The sequence below is a fragment of the Microtus pennsylvanicus genome, chromosome 6 (genome assembly GCF_037038515.1).
Source record: "Microtus pennsylvanicus isolate mMicPen1 chromosome 6, mMicPen1.hap1, whole genome shotgun sequence".
NCBI classification, from domain to species: domain Eukaryota; kingdom Metazoa; phylum Chordata; class Mammalia; order Rodentia; family Cricetidae; genus Microtus; species Microtus pennsylvanicus.
In genome coordinates this window covers 34,271,213-34,287,604 of record NC_134584.1, presented here as the reverse complement: position 1 = coordinate 34,287,604, position 16,392 = coordinate 34,271,213, and the positions used below count along the sequence as shown (strand labels likewise).

General features: G+C 35.8%; 1 protein-coding gene across 1 annotated transcript in view; it reads left to right on the top strand.

Moving 5' to 3' along the window:
• Positions 1 to 16,392, top strand: part of Hcn1 (hyperpolarization activated cyclic nucleotide gated potassium channel 1) — a 348,290-nt gene that overhangs the window by 273,390 nt on the left and 58,508 nt on the right. The window contains exon 5 of the mRNA XM_075976028.1: positions 15,785 to 15,931. Within this exon, the coding sequence (XP_075832143.1) occupies positions 15,785 to 15,931 (147 nt within the window). The remainder of the gene's footprint in view (positions 1 to 15,784; positions 15,932 to 16,392) is intronic.

The window sequence follows — 16,392 nt, the reverse complement described above, 5'->3', positions numbered from 1 at the left end:
CAGAAAAATAGAGCCCAGGGCAGAGGTGAACACAGAACATGTTATCTAGATTCATCCTATGCACAACTATTCATCTGTTGGGAGCTGCAAAGTATCTAGAAATTATTGGAGGAATGTATTTTCTTTAGCACAGATAGCACTGCTACAAAAATGTTAGACAAACTGCAAGTACTAATAATCACTGCATTCCCCCTGACTTCTCAGTTATAATCTAACCATATGTTCTCAAGGCTTAAAACAGGTTTCCCCTTCCATTTTCAGAGAAAGTTTGTGTAAAATTAAATTATAATCTCTGGATTATAAATACTTTCATAACTAACTTTTGTCAGTCAGAGTTGTTCTTGCTTAAGAACACATACAATGAACTAAATTTTTTAAAAATTGACTATATTGCTAGTCAATTTTTTTTAAAAAAGCAAATAAAGTATTGGTAGCAAATAAATAATGTGTCTATACACCATTTTTATTTTTATTTAAATAAAAATGCTTTCATTTTTATTAAGTAAAATACAATATTTTACTTAAATGTTACATTTTCAGATAATTATATAAAATATTCCAAACTCATTGTTTAAGCTTTGTCAAAATAGCATGCATTCAAAGATTATTCTAAGTTACTATTAGAGTTAATGAAAGAAATATTTGAAGATTACTTAACAACTCTGTAGAAACCTCTGTTAAAATCCTTGGCATTGACATACTTAATAAAAATAACAGTTATATTCAGTGTTGTAGTTTTGTTAGTGATATTTAGAGAGGATCTAAGAAATAAATGAATCTTTTACATGTTCAGATTGCTAGTGTTAGTGACTTCTTATTCCAAGCTCTACTCCTGAAGACAAAAGCAAAACTGTAAAAGGTTGGTGCATAGAGCAAAATGAGAAGATAGGGGGAAAGAAAAAAATGAATGTAAAGCCGGGCAGGTGGTGCATGCCTTTAATTCCAGCACTCTGGAGGCATAGGCAGGCGAATCTCTGTGAGTTAGAGTCCAGCTTGATCTACAAGAGCTAGTTCCAGGACAGGCACCAAAAGTACAGAGAAACCTTGTCTCGAAAAAACCAAAACAACAACAAACAAAACAAAACAAAAAACCCAAAAAAACAAAACAAAACAAGAAACCAAAAAGAAAAAAATGGGCTTAACAGACAAAAGACATATTTAAATGTTGTAAATAGAAAACTTCACCACTACAAGTCACCGTTGTTGTACCAAGATGCCTAGTAGAATAATGTTACATAGTGTTCAAATGGCTTAGATAGGATGTTGTTGAAGATTCCAGTCCTAGTCTATGTTTCTCTAGATTCTGATCAAGTGATAAAATGATTTACTAGAGTAAGAATCCCTCTTTAGGGACAACAAGCATACTGTAGAGACAAGGTCATCCTAGGGACAAAGAGTAAGAGCTTGTGGATCACAGAATCCCTGTACCCTTCAAAGGAGGTGACCATTCCTAACCAGCCCCAAGGAATTCATGCAGCATATGATTATTTTGCTACTTTCTTTTCTGGTTTATCCAAAGGTTTTATTGTTTAATTTCATTGCCACTTAATTCCTGCAGATATTTTTGCACAATGTTTTTAAGGACTTAACAAACAAAGGAATGTCGTCAACAGCGGAAAGGCACACACTTTAAGCAGATGGGATACAGCCCAGTGGCACGGCATTTTCCACTTGCCCCGGGTTCCTTTCCAAGCACTAGGGAAAAAGAATATGGTAAACATTATTTGAAAATCAGAAGAATTACTGGAGATTTGAGGGAAATTGACAGTAGGTTTGATTATATTTGAAGTATGTTACGTTTGCATGTGTGTGTGGTCCATGTGTATGTTCACATATATGAGCAGCTGTGATCACCCCTGTATGCATAAATGAAAGCAACTCTCTTCTTCTAGGACACCCCATATTATTTATTGTGAAACAGGATCACGTTCATTTTTTCCCTGGCTTTCATGTTAAGGTGACAGACACACATTGTAGTGCCCAGTTTTATGTGTGAGTAGTTGGAATCTGAACTCAGGTTAAGTACCGGGCCACATCTCCAACTCCAGGTAATTTGCTTTTGAAAAAACTGTGCTGATTCCCTGGCAGTTTTCCTTGCTGGAACTACTTGTTCCTAGTGAGGATGATCCAGTATTTTTGCCTTATACAAATATGTTGGAGAAAAACACATTAATTTAGTAAACCCAGTAAACAAATGCATTAATTCTACCTCTTTTATAAGTAATTCAGATGACTTGGTTCTAAACGTCAAGAAATTAATGAAATATGTATGTAATTATCAGAAAAATCATTTGTATTAGCATTCTGAAAAATCTTGCACAAAATAACACACCATCATCTCTTCAATATTATAAAACCATTTAATTTTCAGCCCTATTTTACTTACCATCTAAAATCTAAACCTACATGATGCTAAAGAATCATGAATTTAAAACCCAGTGTTTTGGAAAGTAGTGTATAAGCAGTTGAGTAGAATAACATCTTTCCATTTTAAATACTAAGTTATCTATCTGATAATTAGTGCTGCACAAAACACATTAACACAAATGTGGTTTAGCTTAAAAGTTTAAGATTTTAGAGTTTTAAGAAAAGCTTAAAGCTTTCAAATTGTTTTTTTTTTTAATCCCAGCAATTCTAAGAAAAGGGACAATGTTTCTGTTTAGACATTCTCATGTTTGTCTTCTTAAGTCAAAATTTAGAGATAAAATACGTGAGATGAAGAGGTATCAAATCATATTCCACACCCACATAACTAACAAGGCGAGTGATGTTGATGTTCAATAGTCTTATACTCCAGGCCAGCGTGCTTGGAAAAACGGCCAACAAATTCATCTTCAGAAGTTGTTTATGAATCAGATGATTTTGCTATTATCTCAAAAAGCACAGTCTAGCACCCTACCTGGCAAGGTGAAATTTGTATCCCAATATTTGCCAATGGTGCAGACAATTTTGATAACAGAACGGTCAAATACTTGATGAGTAGGAAAATCTGATTCCTTCATAGTCAATCACTACATATATAATCTGGAGTATTAGATAAGTGAGAATATTAGAAGGTTTGTGTGGCTAACAATAAGCAATGCTTACCTTGAAGACTTCAGCTTTGCCAATGTTATGTAAATGGTTTCAGCTGTACGTTTTTACTTTAAAATTTTAAATATATGTGTTATTTCGACTTAAAATAGCATACCAGAGTCTTCACCTTGCCTTCTTCCTGGCTGCATTTGCTATAATAGAGAAATTGTTGAGGTATCGATTGTTTTATAGCCATCCACCAGACCTTCACATGTAATTTTCATTTTTTCTTTTTTTTTTGAATTTTAAATCATTTTTTCCATTCAAATATTTACATTTCTTTCCCTCTTCCCAATCCCCTGGAGCTCTGCCACTTCCCGTCCTCCCTCCCCTCCCTGTTTTAGAGAGGGCAGGGAACTCTGCCCTGTGGGAAGTCCAAGGTCCTCCCCTCTATATCCAGGCCTAGGAAGCTGTGCATCCATATAGACTAGGGTCCCAAAAATCCAGAACATGCTGTAAAAGCAAGTTCCAGTGCCTTTATCCATGGCTTCTCAGTTAGCTCCCATTGTCAGCCACAATCAGAGAATCCGGTTTGATCACATGCTCATTGAGACCCAGTCCAGCTGGATTTGGTGAGCTCTCATTAGAACAGGCACACTGCCTCAGTTGGTGGACCAACCCCTTGCGGTTCTTCTTTGCTCGTCTTCTCCCTCCTTCTACCCTTCAATTCGACCTTGGGAGCTCAGTCTGTTGCTCTGATGAGGGTCTCTGTCTCTATCTTCATCCATCACCGGATCAAGATTCTATGGTGATATTCAAGATAATCATGTTATAGTGGGGCAAGGACAGTTCAGGCACCCTCTCCTCTGCTGTCCAAGGACCTAGCTGGAGACATCCCCGTGGATACCTGGGATCCCACTAGAGCCAAGTCTCTTGCCAACCCTAAAATGTCTCCCTTAATGTAGATATCTTCTTCCCTGCTCCTATATCTGCCCTTCCTCCATCTCCACCCTCCCACACCCCCAAGCTCTCGCCAGTTTTTCCCCTCTCCTTTCCCTCTTCTCCTCTCCCATTCCCCCAACCTTACCCCCCCTTACCCCCACCCTCATGTTCCCAACTTTTGCCCGGCAATCTTGTTTGCTTCCAATTTCCAGGAGGATCTATATATAGTTTTCTTTGGGTTCACCTTGTTATTTGGCTTCTCTAGGCTTATGAACTATAGGCTTAATGTCCTTGGTTTATGGCTAGAGTCTACAAATGATTTGTTCAACTATGTTCATCACAGCATTATTTGTAATAGCCAGAACCTGGAAACAACCTAGATGTCCCTCTACGGAAGAATGGATAAAGAAAATGTGGAATATATATGCATTAGAGTACTACTCAGGAGTAAAAAAAATCAATGACATTTTGAATTTTGCATACAAATGGATGGAAATAGAAAACACTATCCTGAGTGAGATAACCCAGACCCAAAAAGATGGATATGGAATGTACTCACTCATTTGTGGGCTCTAGCCATAAAGCAAGGACATTAAGCCTATCATTTTCATTTTCTTGAACCGAAAGCATTCGCATTTACACGGAGCTTTCAAAGTACTTGATACTTCATAGAACTTTAAACTAGGACTTCCCCAAGCAAAATCCTAAAAGAGTTCATTTACAAAATTTAAAATGTGGAGAATTTGGAATATAAATGGATTTTAAATTTTACTTTTCAGGCCACAAAGCATTTTCTGTTTCAGAAAATAGTTAAAATAATTAATTCCATGTAGCTTCTACTGCAAATTTTAATGGACTTCTTAGGAGTATAATTTCTCCTTTCTCACTAACCAAAGAGCCTGGAAATTTATTTGGATTATAAAGAAATAGAAGAATCTTGTATATGGTGATATTAAAATATTGGAAAAATATTCAGTACTCTTATATTCATATTTTCTGTAAATGGCCCATGTAGCTTTAAATGAATAGATATGAATGGTGTTTAAAGTGTGTTCTAGAATTAAAACCTAATTGGAGGTTTTGAAATGATATACTCATGCTTTAAGTTGAAATATTGAATTATTCCAGGGAATTAGTGTTAAGTTATAATTACTTCAGAGGAGGGGCAATGGCAGTAAGACATACCAAAGTTATCAGAACATAGTCTCAGCCACGAATTGATATGAGATTTAAATTAGTTACATTTTTAGGATATGATTTGCACACTTGTTCTCTAGACTTTGTTGTTATAGTTGAAAGTGGACACACTGTGACACTGAGCTAATGGTATGGAAAACTCTGTCTCCATTTCTCAATAAAAGCATGGAACCTCTGAAATGTATTTGATCCAAGTCCAACAAAAGAACAAATTATTTTTACCTGCTAGCAGGAGGACCTTGTTTGACTCACCTTATATGTTTTTATTAGATTTGAGGACGTCTAGAAATTTTTTGAAAAACACTGTTATTTTCAAAAGTATCAGATTTTACAAGACATATACTTTATTAAAACCCTTCAATAGAAAATGCTCTCACTTCCGTAAATACTACTATTATTGTTATTAGTGAGATCCTTACAGGAGTTAAGGTTAAGACGTCAAATAAGGAAAGTTGCTTTGTTCCCTGGAATAACCTTGTGACTTTCTAACAACTCCAGGAGAGGAAAACGCTGTGATTCAGGATGATTCAAGACAGCTGTGAAAAGCAACTGTGCTCACAGCACATTCAGACACTGCAGGATCCCTGGAAAAGGAAACAGCATTTAATAGTGTTCTAGCATCGAATGGAATGAGAAAACTAATCTTACTTTATACAAGCAGCAGGCTAGCTCACTCTCCTAGTGCCAGGAAACCTCAATATAAAAATATGCATAAAAGATACGATGCGTTACCACTGTTAGTCAGCTCTGCATCACCGCAATAAATTCCTGAGATCTTTATCATACCCATAGATAAAGTTATATGGTTCATGACTATTCTGCTGTTAGAAGTTCTGAGACATGATCGCTCAGATCCTCTGTCTTTAGGCCTGTGGAGAGTTAGCGCATATCTTCCACGTGTGTAGTAGAGAAAAAGGGTAACAATCAGTGACGTGCTGGCTAGAAAGCAAAGAAGAGAGCCCAGTGGCCCACTACACATTTGTGGAGTAAGTCTAACATGACTAAAAGTCTCCTGCCATGCCCCACTTCTTCAGGGTATCCCACTTCCCAATACCGCTTTCTGATCGGTGCAAGTCTTCAATCATAGCATTTGTGGGAGCATTCAATGTCTATATTAAAATAGCTACAACATATCCTATGTATATATTTATGTGGAATACAGAAAACTTTATGAGGCATTTGTGACAATCAAGAAATGTAGCATTACATTGAATTAAATTTGGTTATAAAAGTTTATAGTTTATTAATATTTGTATCAGCTTTCAAAATTTAATCAAGCCAATCTCTTTGATCTTTTTACTGTGATTTCATCTAATCTAAATATAAGACAAAAAAACAATCCTTAGCACCAGGCAGTGGTGGCATACGCCTTTAATCCCAATACTCTGGAGGCAGAAGCAGGCAGATCTCTTGTGAGTTCGAGGTCAGCCTGGTCTCCAAGAGCTAGTTCCTGGACAGGCCCCAAAGCTACAGAGAAACCCTGTCTCAAAAAATTAAAGAAAAAAGAAAAGAAAAAGAAAAGAAAACAAAACAAAGCTTATCATAGCACTTTAAGAAAATAAAAGAGTGCTTCTTCTGTGTATATTAGTGGCCGCAGAAAGTAAAGTGTGCCACATGAAAACGATGATGCCATTAAAAAAGGCTGAGGAAAACCATGGAGATTTTTGAGTATGGATGGATTCATGAGTAGATGCATGGGAACTATCTCTTACCCCACATTGGAAGAAGTGTGTCTCTCCCAGTAAGGGCTGGAGAATATGTTCTGATATTGCCTGGCTCCAAATCCAGCCTCAGTCTCAGATGGCATACACTGCTGCTCCAGAGTGAGAAGTTTTCTCTTTCTGGCCATGGAGGCTCTTTATCTAGGAGTGTCAACATTATTGTCCTGGTTAACAAATTATCGTATTAAGAGAAAAATATATAGAGAGACATATATATATATATATATGTCTGTCACAAGTCTTGGGAAATACCAAAGGGTAATCAATAACACCAGATAATAGGGTGGCATGATGGTATAGGAAAGGACTTTCCATTAAGAATTCAGAGAACTGGCTTTTTCCCTGACCTTTACTAACTAGATGTCAAACCTGCGGAAATGAATTCTCCACCCTGGGCTTCTGCTCATCTGTGAAATGAGAGGGTTGAAAACAATTATCTCCATGGTGCCCTCCAGCTCTCAATGTCTCTTTTATACTAAATATATGTTAATCTCGCTGACATGATCCAAAAGACACTTAAAGTGTCTTCTGGGTCATCTTTATGCACATAATTCATTAATGTGTAGTGCTGGCTAGGGACATAGTACAAAGAGAACACTTTTCTTAGAATAACCTGACCATCTTTATTCTATATAACTGACATTAATTACTTGTGCCAAGAATTATTTCTTAAACAAATATCTTTTATACCACCCTCTTGGGTGATTTTATCTCCACCAACTTTGCAGCATTTTAGAGCCGCACCATAGTTGGCTGTGCCATTATGTACACTTGGTAACACCCAAGCACACAGGCACCTGATATTTCCATCACAAAGTCAGAAATAATTAAACTAAAATTTCCCCCTGAGTCATGGGAGTAGGTGTCAACATGTAGTTACAAAGAGTGTTTGCATATTTTTGCCTCTTTAAATATGTTATTTTAATTGGCTTTACCAAGAATCAACCACTGTGCTAGAGATTCATTTTTCTAAGCCCTCCCATTACCAAGGCTGCAAAGAATAGGTTGCAGGTGATTCTGTGCAAAACAGGTCCCGGAGTGATTGGAAAGTTACAGGAAAAATCAAGACGAGAACATAAAGAGAACAGACACAAAGGAGCTAAAGAAATGCCTGCAGCAAAGTGCAAGAGACAGGAGTGGAAAATCAGGACACTATATATTTAGGAGCATAAGGGATGAGAAATTAACCTGAAACTTTAGGAAATCATTTGAAAATTGAGGATAATCCAGAAACACCTATTAGAGCTTGTATAAATGTATAAATAATGTTGCTTCCAACGACTGTGCTGATGAATGTTCTATGACATTTTGAATTATGTTCAATATGCCCCATTTAATCTACCATGAGAGTAATGGCAGACAAGAAGGTCTTAACTGATAGAAATGCCTGAAGGATTGTAGACTCCTCTGGCTGTGACATCCACGGAACACAAAGTGATAACTTCATTTTTTTTTTACTTAAAAATTATAATGTGTTTATAAGCACTATTTTCTCTTGTTTGTTGAGCTTGGAACATTCCATATGCATCCTTGTTGTGCCCCTGAAGTAAGTTGCTTGTAATTCAAGTGATCATGACCCAGGAAATTCATTTAGAACTACTATATACCAGATCATATTTTATTCTTCAATGAAATGTCTGCACCTTGTCCTACCGATTTATGAGATGAAGGAACAGAAGATGAGGAGAGTCAAGTTGCTATATTAAGGCATGAAATAAGAAAAAGGGACAGATGTGAAATTTGGTCTCTCATCTCTTTCTCTGAAGAGCAAGATTTGCCACAATGTACTGCCTCTTTCGCATCTTAACAGGAGCCTTGGATAATGGTTATTCTAATTCCCTAGATACACAATGGTTCCTCAAAATTTGCCAGTAGAAAAAGATTCCCAGGCCATTTTTAAATGACCAATTTGTTCATATTACTAACAATTAGCAGTATGACAAAGTTTCAGCTGTGTTGGAGAGAAGACAGAAAATTAAAGTATAGGCAAATGAAAAAGTACATAACTCTCCCGAGATCTTAATTCTGTGAAGAATATGTTACATCTCTCACCTTTTATCATGCCTTGCAGTATTTTTCTTGATCTATGGCTGGCCACTTTCACTTCTACAATTTTGTGGAGGCTGTAACTTCACAAAGCACAAATGCACTTTGAATTTCTTAATACTATGAATGCTAAATCTTTTGTGCAAATGGACTATAGTTCCTTGCCTGTTGCATACTCCAATGTGTCTCCCAGCCACAGTCCTGACTCCTGCGTGACTACTAGATTAGACATGTAGTTTAATTATTTTCTGGTCCAAGGTGGGATTTGATATTTTTTCCTTGTCTGTCCCATTTTTTCTCATAAGCCAGATTTCTAGACATGTTACTCTTTTTCTCAAGCTAAGCAAAATATTGAAATCATCTAGAAATCTTTAAGAATAAGGTCAGTAGCTGTTGGCTTTCATTTTTTTACTTCACCATTATGCAACAGTTAATACACAGATGTGTGATTGTTGGTCTACATCTGTTTTCATCAGTTGCTGGATAAAACCTATCTGATGACAATTGGGTTAGACACTAATCAATGACTATAGCAGATATTATTATTATTATATATATTATAATATATTATTATAGAACATATTATTATATATTAGGCATCATTGCATTGACAATGTGCTTGTGGTTAGAAAGTTAGCCATGAGTTTCATGGAACAATAAGTGAATTTAACTAAAATGGTGATAAGGAAGATGTAGATAAATAGTCATCAAACCTTTGATATGAGCAATACAACATGATTTTTTGATATCCTAAGAACTGAAATGAAGAAATATGCAATTCAAAAGCTTGGTGTGTTATAAGGATGTAATAGTCTGCATGTAAAAACAACTTTTTTAAGGCCCTGGGTTCAATTCTAAGCATCACCAGGATTTTTTTTAAAAGAATATTTTTGAAAATCATCTGAAAACAGGAAAAAATGTAATTTTTTCTTGTAATGCTGAATGTCTTGTATTTACCATGCCCCTTATTTCCTGAAGTGATCATTTTAGTTCTATTTTATGATTTGAGCATGCAGGAACAGGGTTACACATTAACGTTGACATTTTCACTTCCCAGTGCCACCCACTTTCAAATCATCACAGCTTGTTCTGTATTTGTCTTGCATTCAGAATTGCATGTAAAAGACAAGATCAATAAAACCTCCCTGAGGCTAAACCTAGATGTAAAATCTACATTTTCATAAATATCCAAATATCAGGAATTTAGTGATGCCTTAGAATCATTTTTAAATTTCATATATTAGAATAGTTTAGGTTAATATAAAGGAAGATATATGTAAGATTAAAAATTGTTTCTAGAAATATTAGGGAACAATTTAGAATGTATGGGACAATCAAGAGGATATAAAGGAAACAGAAGGAAAAACAGGATGGTCAAAAAGAAACACATAAAAGTAATATGCTAAATAAATGATAAGTCAAGGGTAGCATAAATGGCTAAATTCAGAGGCTCGGCATCCAACTTGTTATTTAATTTAGGATGTCATAAATATATCACCAGTCAATACTGAGATATGAAATAGCTTGTAGGTTCCTCAAAAAAGTTATAAGTAGAGCTTCTACAATCTGAGGAGATTGTTAAGATTGAGGAAGTACTTGGCAGAACTGGAGGATCCACCTTTTGGCTTGTTGGTCAACTACTCTAGCCAAATCAGGTCAGGGAGTAAAAGACTTTGTCTGAAAAACAAAAAATTAAGAGCTATTGAGAAAGATATCCAAAAGTGACTGTTGATTTTCACATTTATTGGTGCACATGGCTATGCATAGTTGCATGCACATGTAAACACCCTCCCGCACAAATTGAGCTTGCCTATGTTCCAGATATGGACTTCTTGGTATATACCCCAATGTGTCATAGGCAGTTTCGGATAGAATAACTTGCATTTCCATGTAAATCTTGACACTATTCCCAATAGTTAAGCTAAGAAACAGTCCAGATGGTCTTCAATACATGAATGGTCAAATAAAATGTGATATATTCACAGTGGGGTTTTACTCATCTTTAAAGAAGATTGAAATTATACCATTTGCAAGAAAATGGATTGAACTGAACATAATCATACTAACTGAAATAGTGACTCTTTAAAAAAAAAAACCCAAGTATCACATTTGATATCATTTAGAAGCTAGTTAAAAGAGAAAGAGCGTGGAAGTAAAAGGGAGGACTCTATGTATATGGAAGGGAACAGGAGGAGTGGGAAGGGGTAACAAGAGAGGGATGGGAAAAATATGCATGCATTATTAATACAGCCCATTCCTGTTTATAGCTAAGATATGTTGGTGAGATAATTGCAAACTTAATTAATTTCCATAGACTCACGACACTTATATCCCACATACCCTTTCTTATGAGTTTCTGGCAAGGTTTGTTCAGTGAAGCCAGTATAGGTATTGTAGGCTGCAACTGATGCGAAATCTAAAGAAACTACAGTGGCTGACTATCAGGATATAGAGATTTGGGGGAGGGGAAGTGAGATCAAAGTTGCAAGTAGTCATGCAAATACAACACGCTTTAAAAATATCAACATCATTGTGGTCAATGTTTACTTTGTTTAAAACAAAGGAATCCCTATGGGTTTTGATTTTCAATTCTGAGTGTAAAATTATAATCACTTTTCAGAAGCAATGAGTTAGGAAGTGGAAATGAAGGAGGAAGTTTGTAACTTTTGATCTATCCTCCTGAAGGAGTAAATAAAGGTAGATTGATAAGGAATTTTACAGAGGAGATCAAGGGAAGAATTAAACACTGTTGATGTAATTATAGAGTATAACAGGAGATTTCAGATGTAGAAGATCGAAAAAAACAATTTCTGGCAATAAATCTATAAATAATGCCCGATTTAATTCATATGAGAAATAGAAGCAAACATTGATAAATGGTAGGTGTAAAACAGTTCTAAACACAGAAGACTTTTGGGATTGAGGACGGGCTACCACGGTTAATAATAAGTGCTCTTGCTATCTGACACTGAGTAAGTTTCAAAAATGATATATTGCTACAACTAACACAAACATCGATAGTCTTTTATTTTTGAAATTTGTGAACCTATGTAAAGCTTTGTACATTCAGTTGATTTCATGCTTCAGATACCACTACCGGTCTTCTTCAACGAGTGATTTTTGTTGGCCACCCAACATGCTAGTGATACTTCCATGTATTTTGACAAACCTTGTAATGTGTGGGGGAAACAAGCAGAGTGATCTCTCAGTTCTTTTAAGTGTTATATTCTATCAAAGATGGTTGCATAATTTCTAAACTCATGTCTACTGCCTTCCACTACTTTTCTTCTACTATCTAATTATTGACTGCCGTCCCTTGAATTCTGGATTCTGTTACTTGTGGGTTTTTTTTAAATCCTCTCAAAGTTATACAGTTATTATCCATATCTTTAACTTGAACCACTTCCCTATCTCAGCTGCTTTTAAAATGCCACTTCTGCTCTTTGCCAGCTTTCTCCTCAGTTGACACATCATCCCTTGGTCCCTTAGTCACCAATGACGTGTGTATTTCCTTCTCTGAGTGCCTGACCTACATATAAGCATGGCCATGTGCCATCAGCCACTTAAACTTAGCTTTCCAAAGACTGAATTTATTTTATCCTTGCTCGCACTCCGATATGCTTCTTTGTGTCCTAAGATAACCTGGTACTTGACATAGAGAAGGGACTTGGAAATTTAGTGTTTGTTAAACTTCAAACTGCTGTGTCCTAAATGTAAACTTCTGCTTTAGAAGATCTGGGTAGAGGCTACAAATACATATTTCTAATATTTTTCTAATTGCTAGTGGTGTTTGATGATGTTTTAGCTAGTAATACAGTACAGTGGAGACAGATCATTGGGTAATAGCTTCTACCCTATAAGCGTAAAGACCCAAGTTTGAAAGGAAGCTCTGGTATAATAATACAGTCATGTGATATAATTCCAACCTTAATGGAAATAGGTAGATAAACATGCACCTGCGTGCATGTGTATGTGTGTACTGTGTGTTTGTGTTTGTGTGTGTGGTGTGTGTGTGTTTGTGTGTTTGTGTTTGTGTGTGTGTGTGTGTGAGAGAGAGAGAGAGAGAGAGAGAGAGAGAGAGAGAGAGAGAGAGAGAGAGAGAACGTGAACAGTCTGTTTTCCAGATAAATCATTTCACAATTGTTAGATAAATAATTGCTAGGCAAAGCATAGTATTAAAATAAGCAATATGCACTAAAAAAATCAAACTTAACTCAGTATGAGTGAGCTACAATGAGTATCTGTATAATGTTGGATTAATAAAATAATGAGAAATCATTCAACTGAATACCAGTTTAAGTTAATAATCTGAAGTGCATACAAAACTGACTTTTGAGAAGAAATGTAACTATATTCAACCAAGACATTTTTTTTCCAGAAATAAAGACAGATTCTAATATAACTACCTACCTAAATAATCTTGCATAAGTGTCTGATAGAGAAGTCACTGAGATTACTGTGGCTCAGCGGTATGGAGGATGACGTGGAATAAATCCATATCACTGAAGGAAGCTACCAGGCTTTTTTTTCCCCACTCTTCTACTCTTTTGCTCTTTGGAAATCTGACACCCAAATAAATCACAAACAGAGTCTTATTCTTTTTTTTTTTTTTAATGCCCGATCTTAGCTTGGCTTATTACTAGCCAGCTTTTCTTAACCTAAATTATCCCAACTAGCTTTTGCCTCTGGGCTTACATCTTTCTCTATTTCTGTAACCTTTCTTTACTTCTTTCTCTGTGGTTTGCTGTGTAGCTAGCTGACCAGCTCCTGTTGTCTTCCTCTCCTTGTTCTCTATCTTGCTCCTTCTTCTTCCCTCCTCCCAGATTTTCCTCCTGTTTATTCCCTCTGCCTATCAGCCCCACTTATCTTTTCTCCTGCCTCACTATTGGCTGTTTAGACCATCAGGTGTTTTAGACAGGCAAAGAATCACAGCTTCACAGAGTTAAAACAATGCACTATGAAAGAATATGACACATCTTTGCATCATTTAAACAAATGTTCCAGGCCATAAACAAATGCAACACCCCTTAAAATCACACTCTACAACACCAGAGCATATAAACGTTTGAATTTTCCATTGAAATGTAGCAACTCTTTTCCTCAGCTATTGCTCAGTGATACACAACGGCAGTGAAGAACCGACACATGAGATCAAAACCTTATGTCATGTTGCTTCAGAAGGGTGGAGGGAGGCATTCAAGTCTCTAGGCCTCAAACATTTCAAACAGGCTTCTTTTTTTAAATGAAGAATACTATAGTTATTTAATACAAAAAATGTGACAAAGTGGTGTTTCAGTTCAGAGTAGTAGTTTTTAAAAATGAATCTCTGGATAAACTATAAAAGGACTTTCTTTTATATATAGGAAAGTCTTGAAAAACTGTGGTGACTGATGCTTAACTTTCTCAATCCCTCACCAGTTGCTGGCTCCATAACTATGTACATGAACTAAAAAGACATAGACCAGGACTCCATTAACAGAATAGAGAAAAAATATATCATTTGTGTTTTATTCAAAGTAAGAATCATTTCATTAGCATTATCTATCTAAAAGCTAAATTTTTATTATATATTGATTCCATCAGCATTAAAATAAAATTAGTTCAGTGCTTTGGCGCCAAATATGCTGGAACCTGCCATTTATCTGAGCACTTGAGGGACAGATGTGAGTTCAAAAGAAGGCTGGTCAGATCCAGTCAGAAAAGCCTCGACCCTGTCTCAATAGACACAGGTGGAGATAGAGATAGAGAGATAGAGTTGAAAATAGATAAATATACAGGCACACACAGACAGATAGATATAGATAACAGATAGAGATAGAGGGAGATATAAATATGGATTGATATAGATGGATGACAGATAGATTGATAGAGTACAGATAGAGAGATAGATAAATATAGATAGATATAGAAATAGAAAGATAGGAAAATATAGATACATAGATATAATTCTCAGAGTATAGTAATTTTTGAATATTGTGTTAGGAATACCTAAAGAATACCTCCTGAAATTTAATGTATATATGACGCAGAGAGTAACTATCTTTAAAGATAAGGCTATGATACCTGTAATTCTTCTATTCCAACTGTTTCTCAGACAAATATCTGTGTTCCTATGTGCCTGTTTGATGAGTTGAGTAGTTATCTTACCAAGATTTTGTATGTGCTTCTGCAAACGTAAAAGACACTCCAGTGAGGACATTACTGGGATTACATCAATCATCAGGCTTTCCCAAAGCCACACCCTACCTAGATTTTATTTAAAAAAATACAAATTAATTAACTAAATGAAATTAAATTTTCAGTTAAATTCTGCTTATAAAAATTCTATAGAACTAGTCTCCTGATTTTTTCCTCAGGCTGTCGTCTTTGTCACTTAAGAATCTATGGTCTTCAAAGAGCTGTCAAGTTCTTTGCCTCTAGATTCAAGTTTTAACAAGGTTCAGATCTTAGTCGGAGCTTTAACGTGCAAACCCTTTGTGCTAGGAAAAATTATGAATTCCCTTTTCAAATGAAGAGTCGAGAGAATCTTGGCTTCTTCCAGAACTCAACTAGTAAAGCATAGAACCCATCCTACCACTTTTTATTCTGGCCACATCATTTCTGTTTCAGATCTATAGTTCTGAATTCTCCCGAGCTCCTCTCCTGCCTTTTTTCTGTATCTCATTCTTTTCAGGATATAATATGCTTTATGCAGTATGACACCCATAAGCACATTAGACCTTGGTGCTCTAGTTTCTGCTTCTACAAAGAACTCTTCTGTTTGCTACAGAGTATTCCAGTGATATTGAATACAGTGCAGCAACATATAGGTTGATTTCTAACATGCCTAACAGTATTTTCTTTTTTTTCCCCTTTGTTTATAGTATAAGCAAGTGGAACAATACATGTCATTCCATAAGTTACCAGCTGACATGCGTCAGAAGATACATGACTACTATGAACACAGATACCAAGGCAAGATCTTCGATGAGGAAAATATTCTCAGTGAACTTAATGATCCTCTGAGAGAGGTAAGAATTACTGTTCTTGATCTGCGTGATATATTATTATCATTTATTTCTATCCTTTCTAGGGAGTCTTTTGGTCTCTGTTGTAACTTATTCAAAAGCATAATCAAAACTACATGCGAATACATCAGTTGTTGCCTTTATTCATCTTTTAGTTTCTTCCCTAAGAGACTTCCAATTACTTAAAAAGAAATGCCAGAGAACCATTCCATTCTGGCTCTTACACCATTTAATGTATTCTTGGCTCTCAAAAGTACATTTTCCAGCTTCATTGTCCCTATATTCCCAATATTCCATGTTTTTATGCTGACCAGACCCGTTCAGTTATTTAGGTTATAATTTTTTACAGTTTATCTTCACATTTTTTCCTTGCATTTTCTTTGCTCATTCTTGGCACCTTAATCAGGAGATACTAGCTTGCTTCCAGTAAATCAACTCTTGGTGTCTCATTAAAATATGTTGAA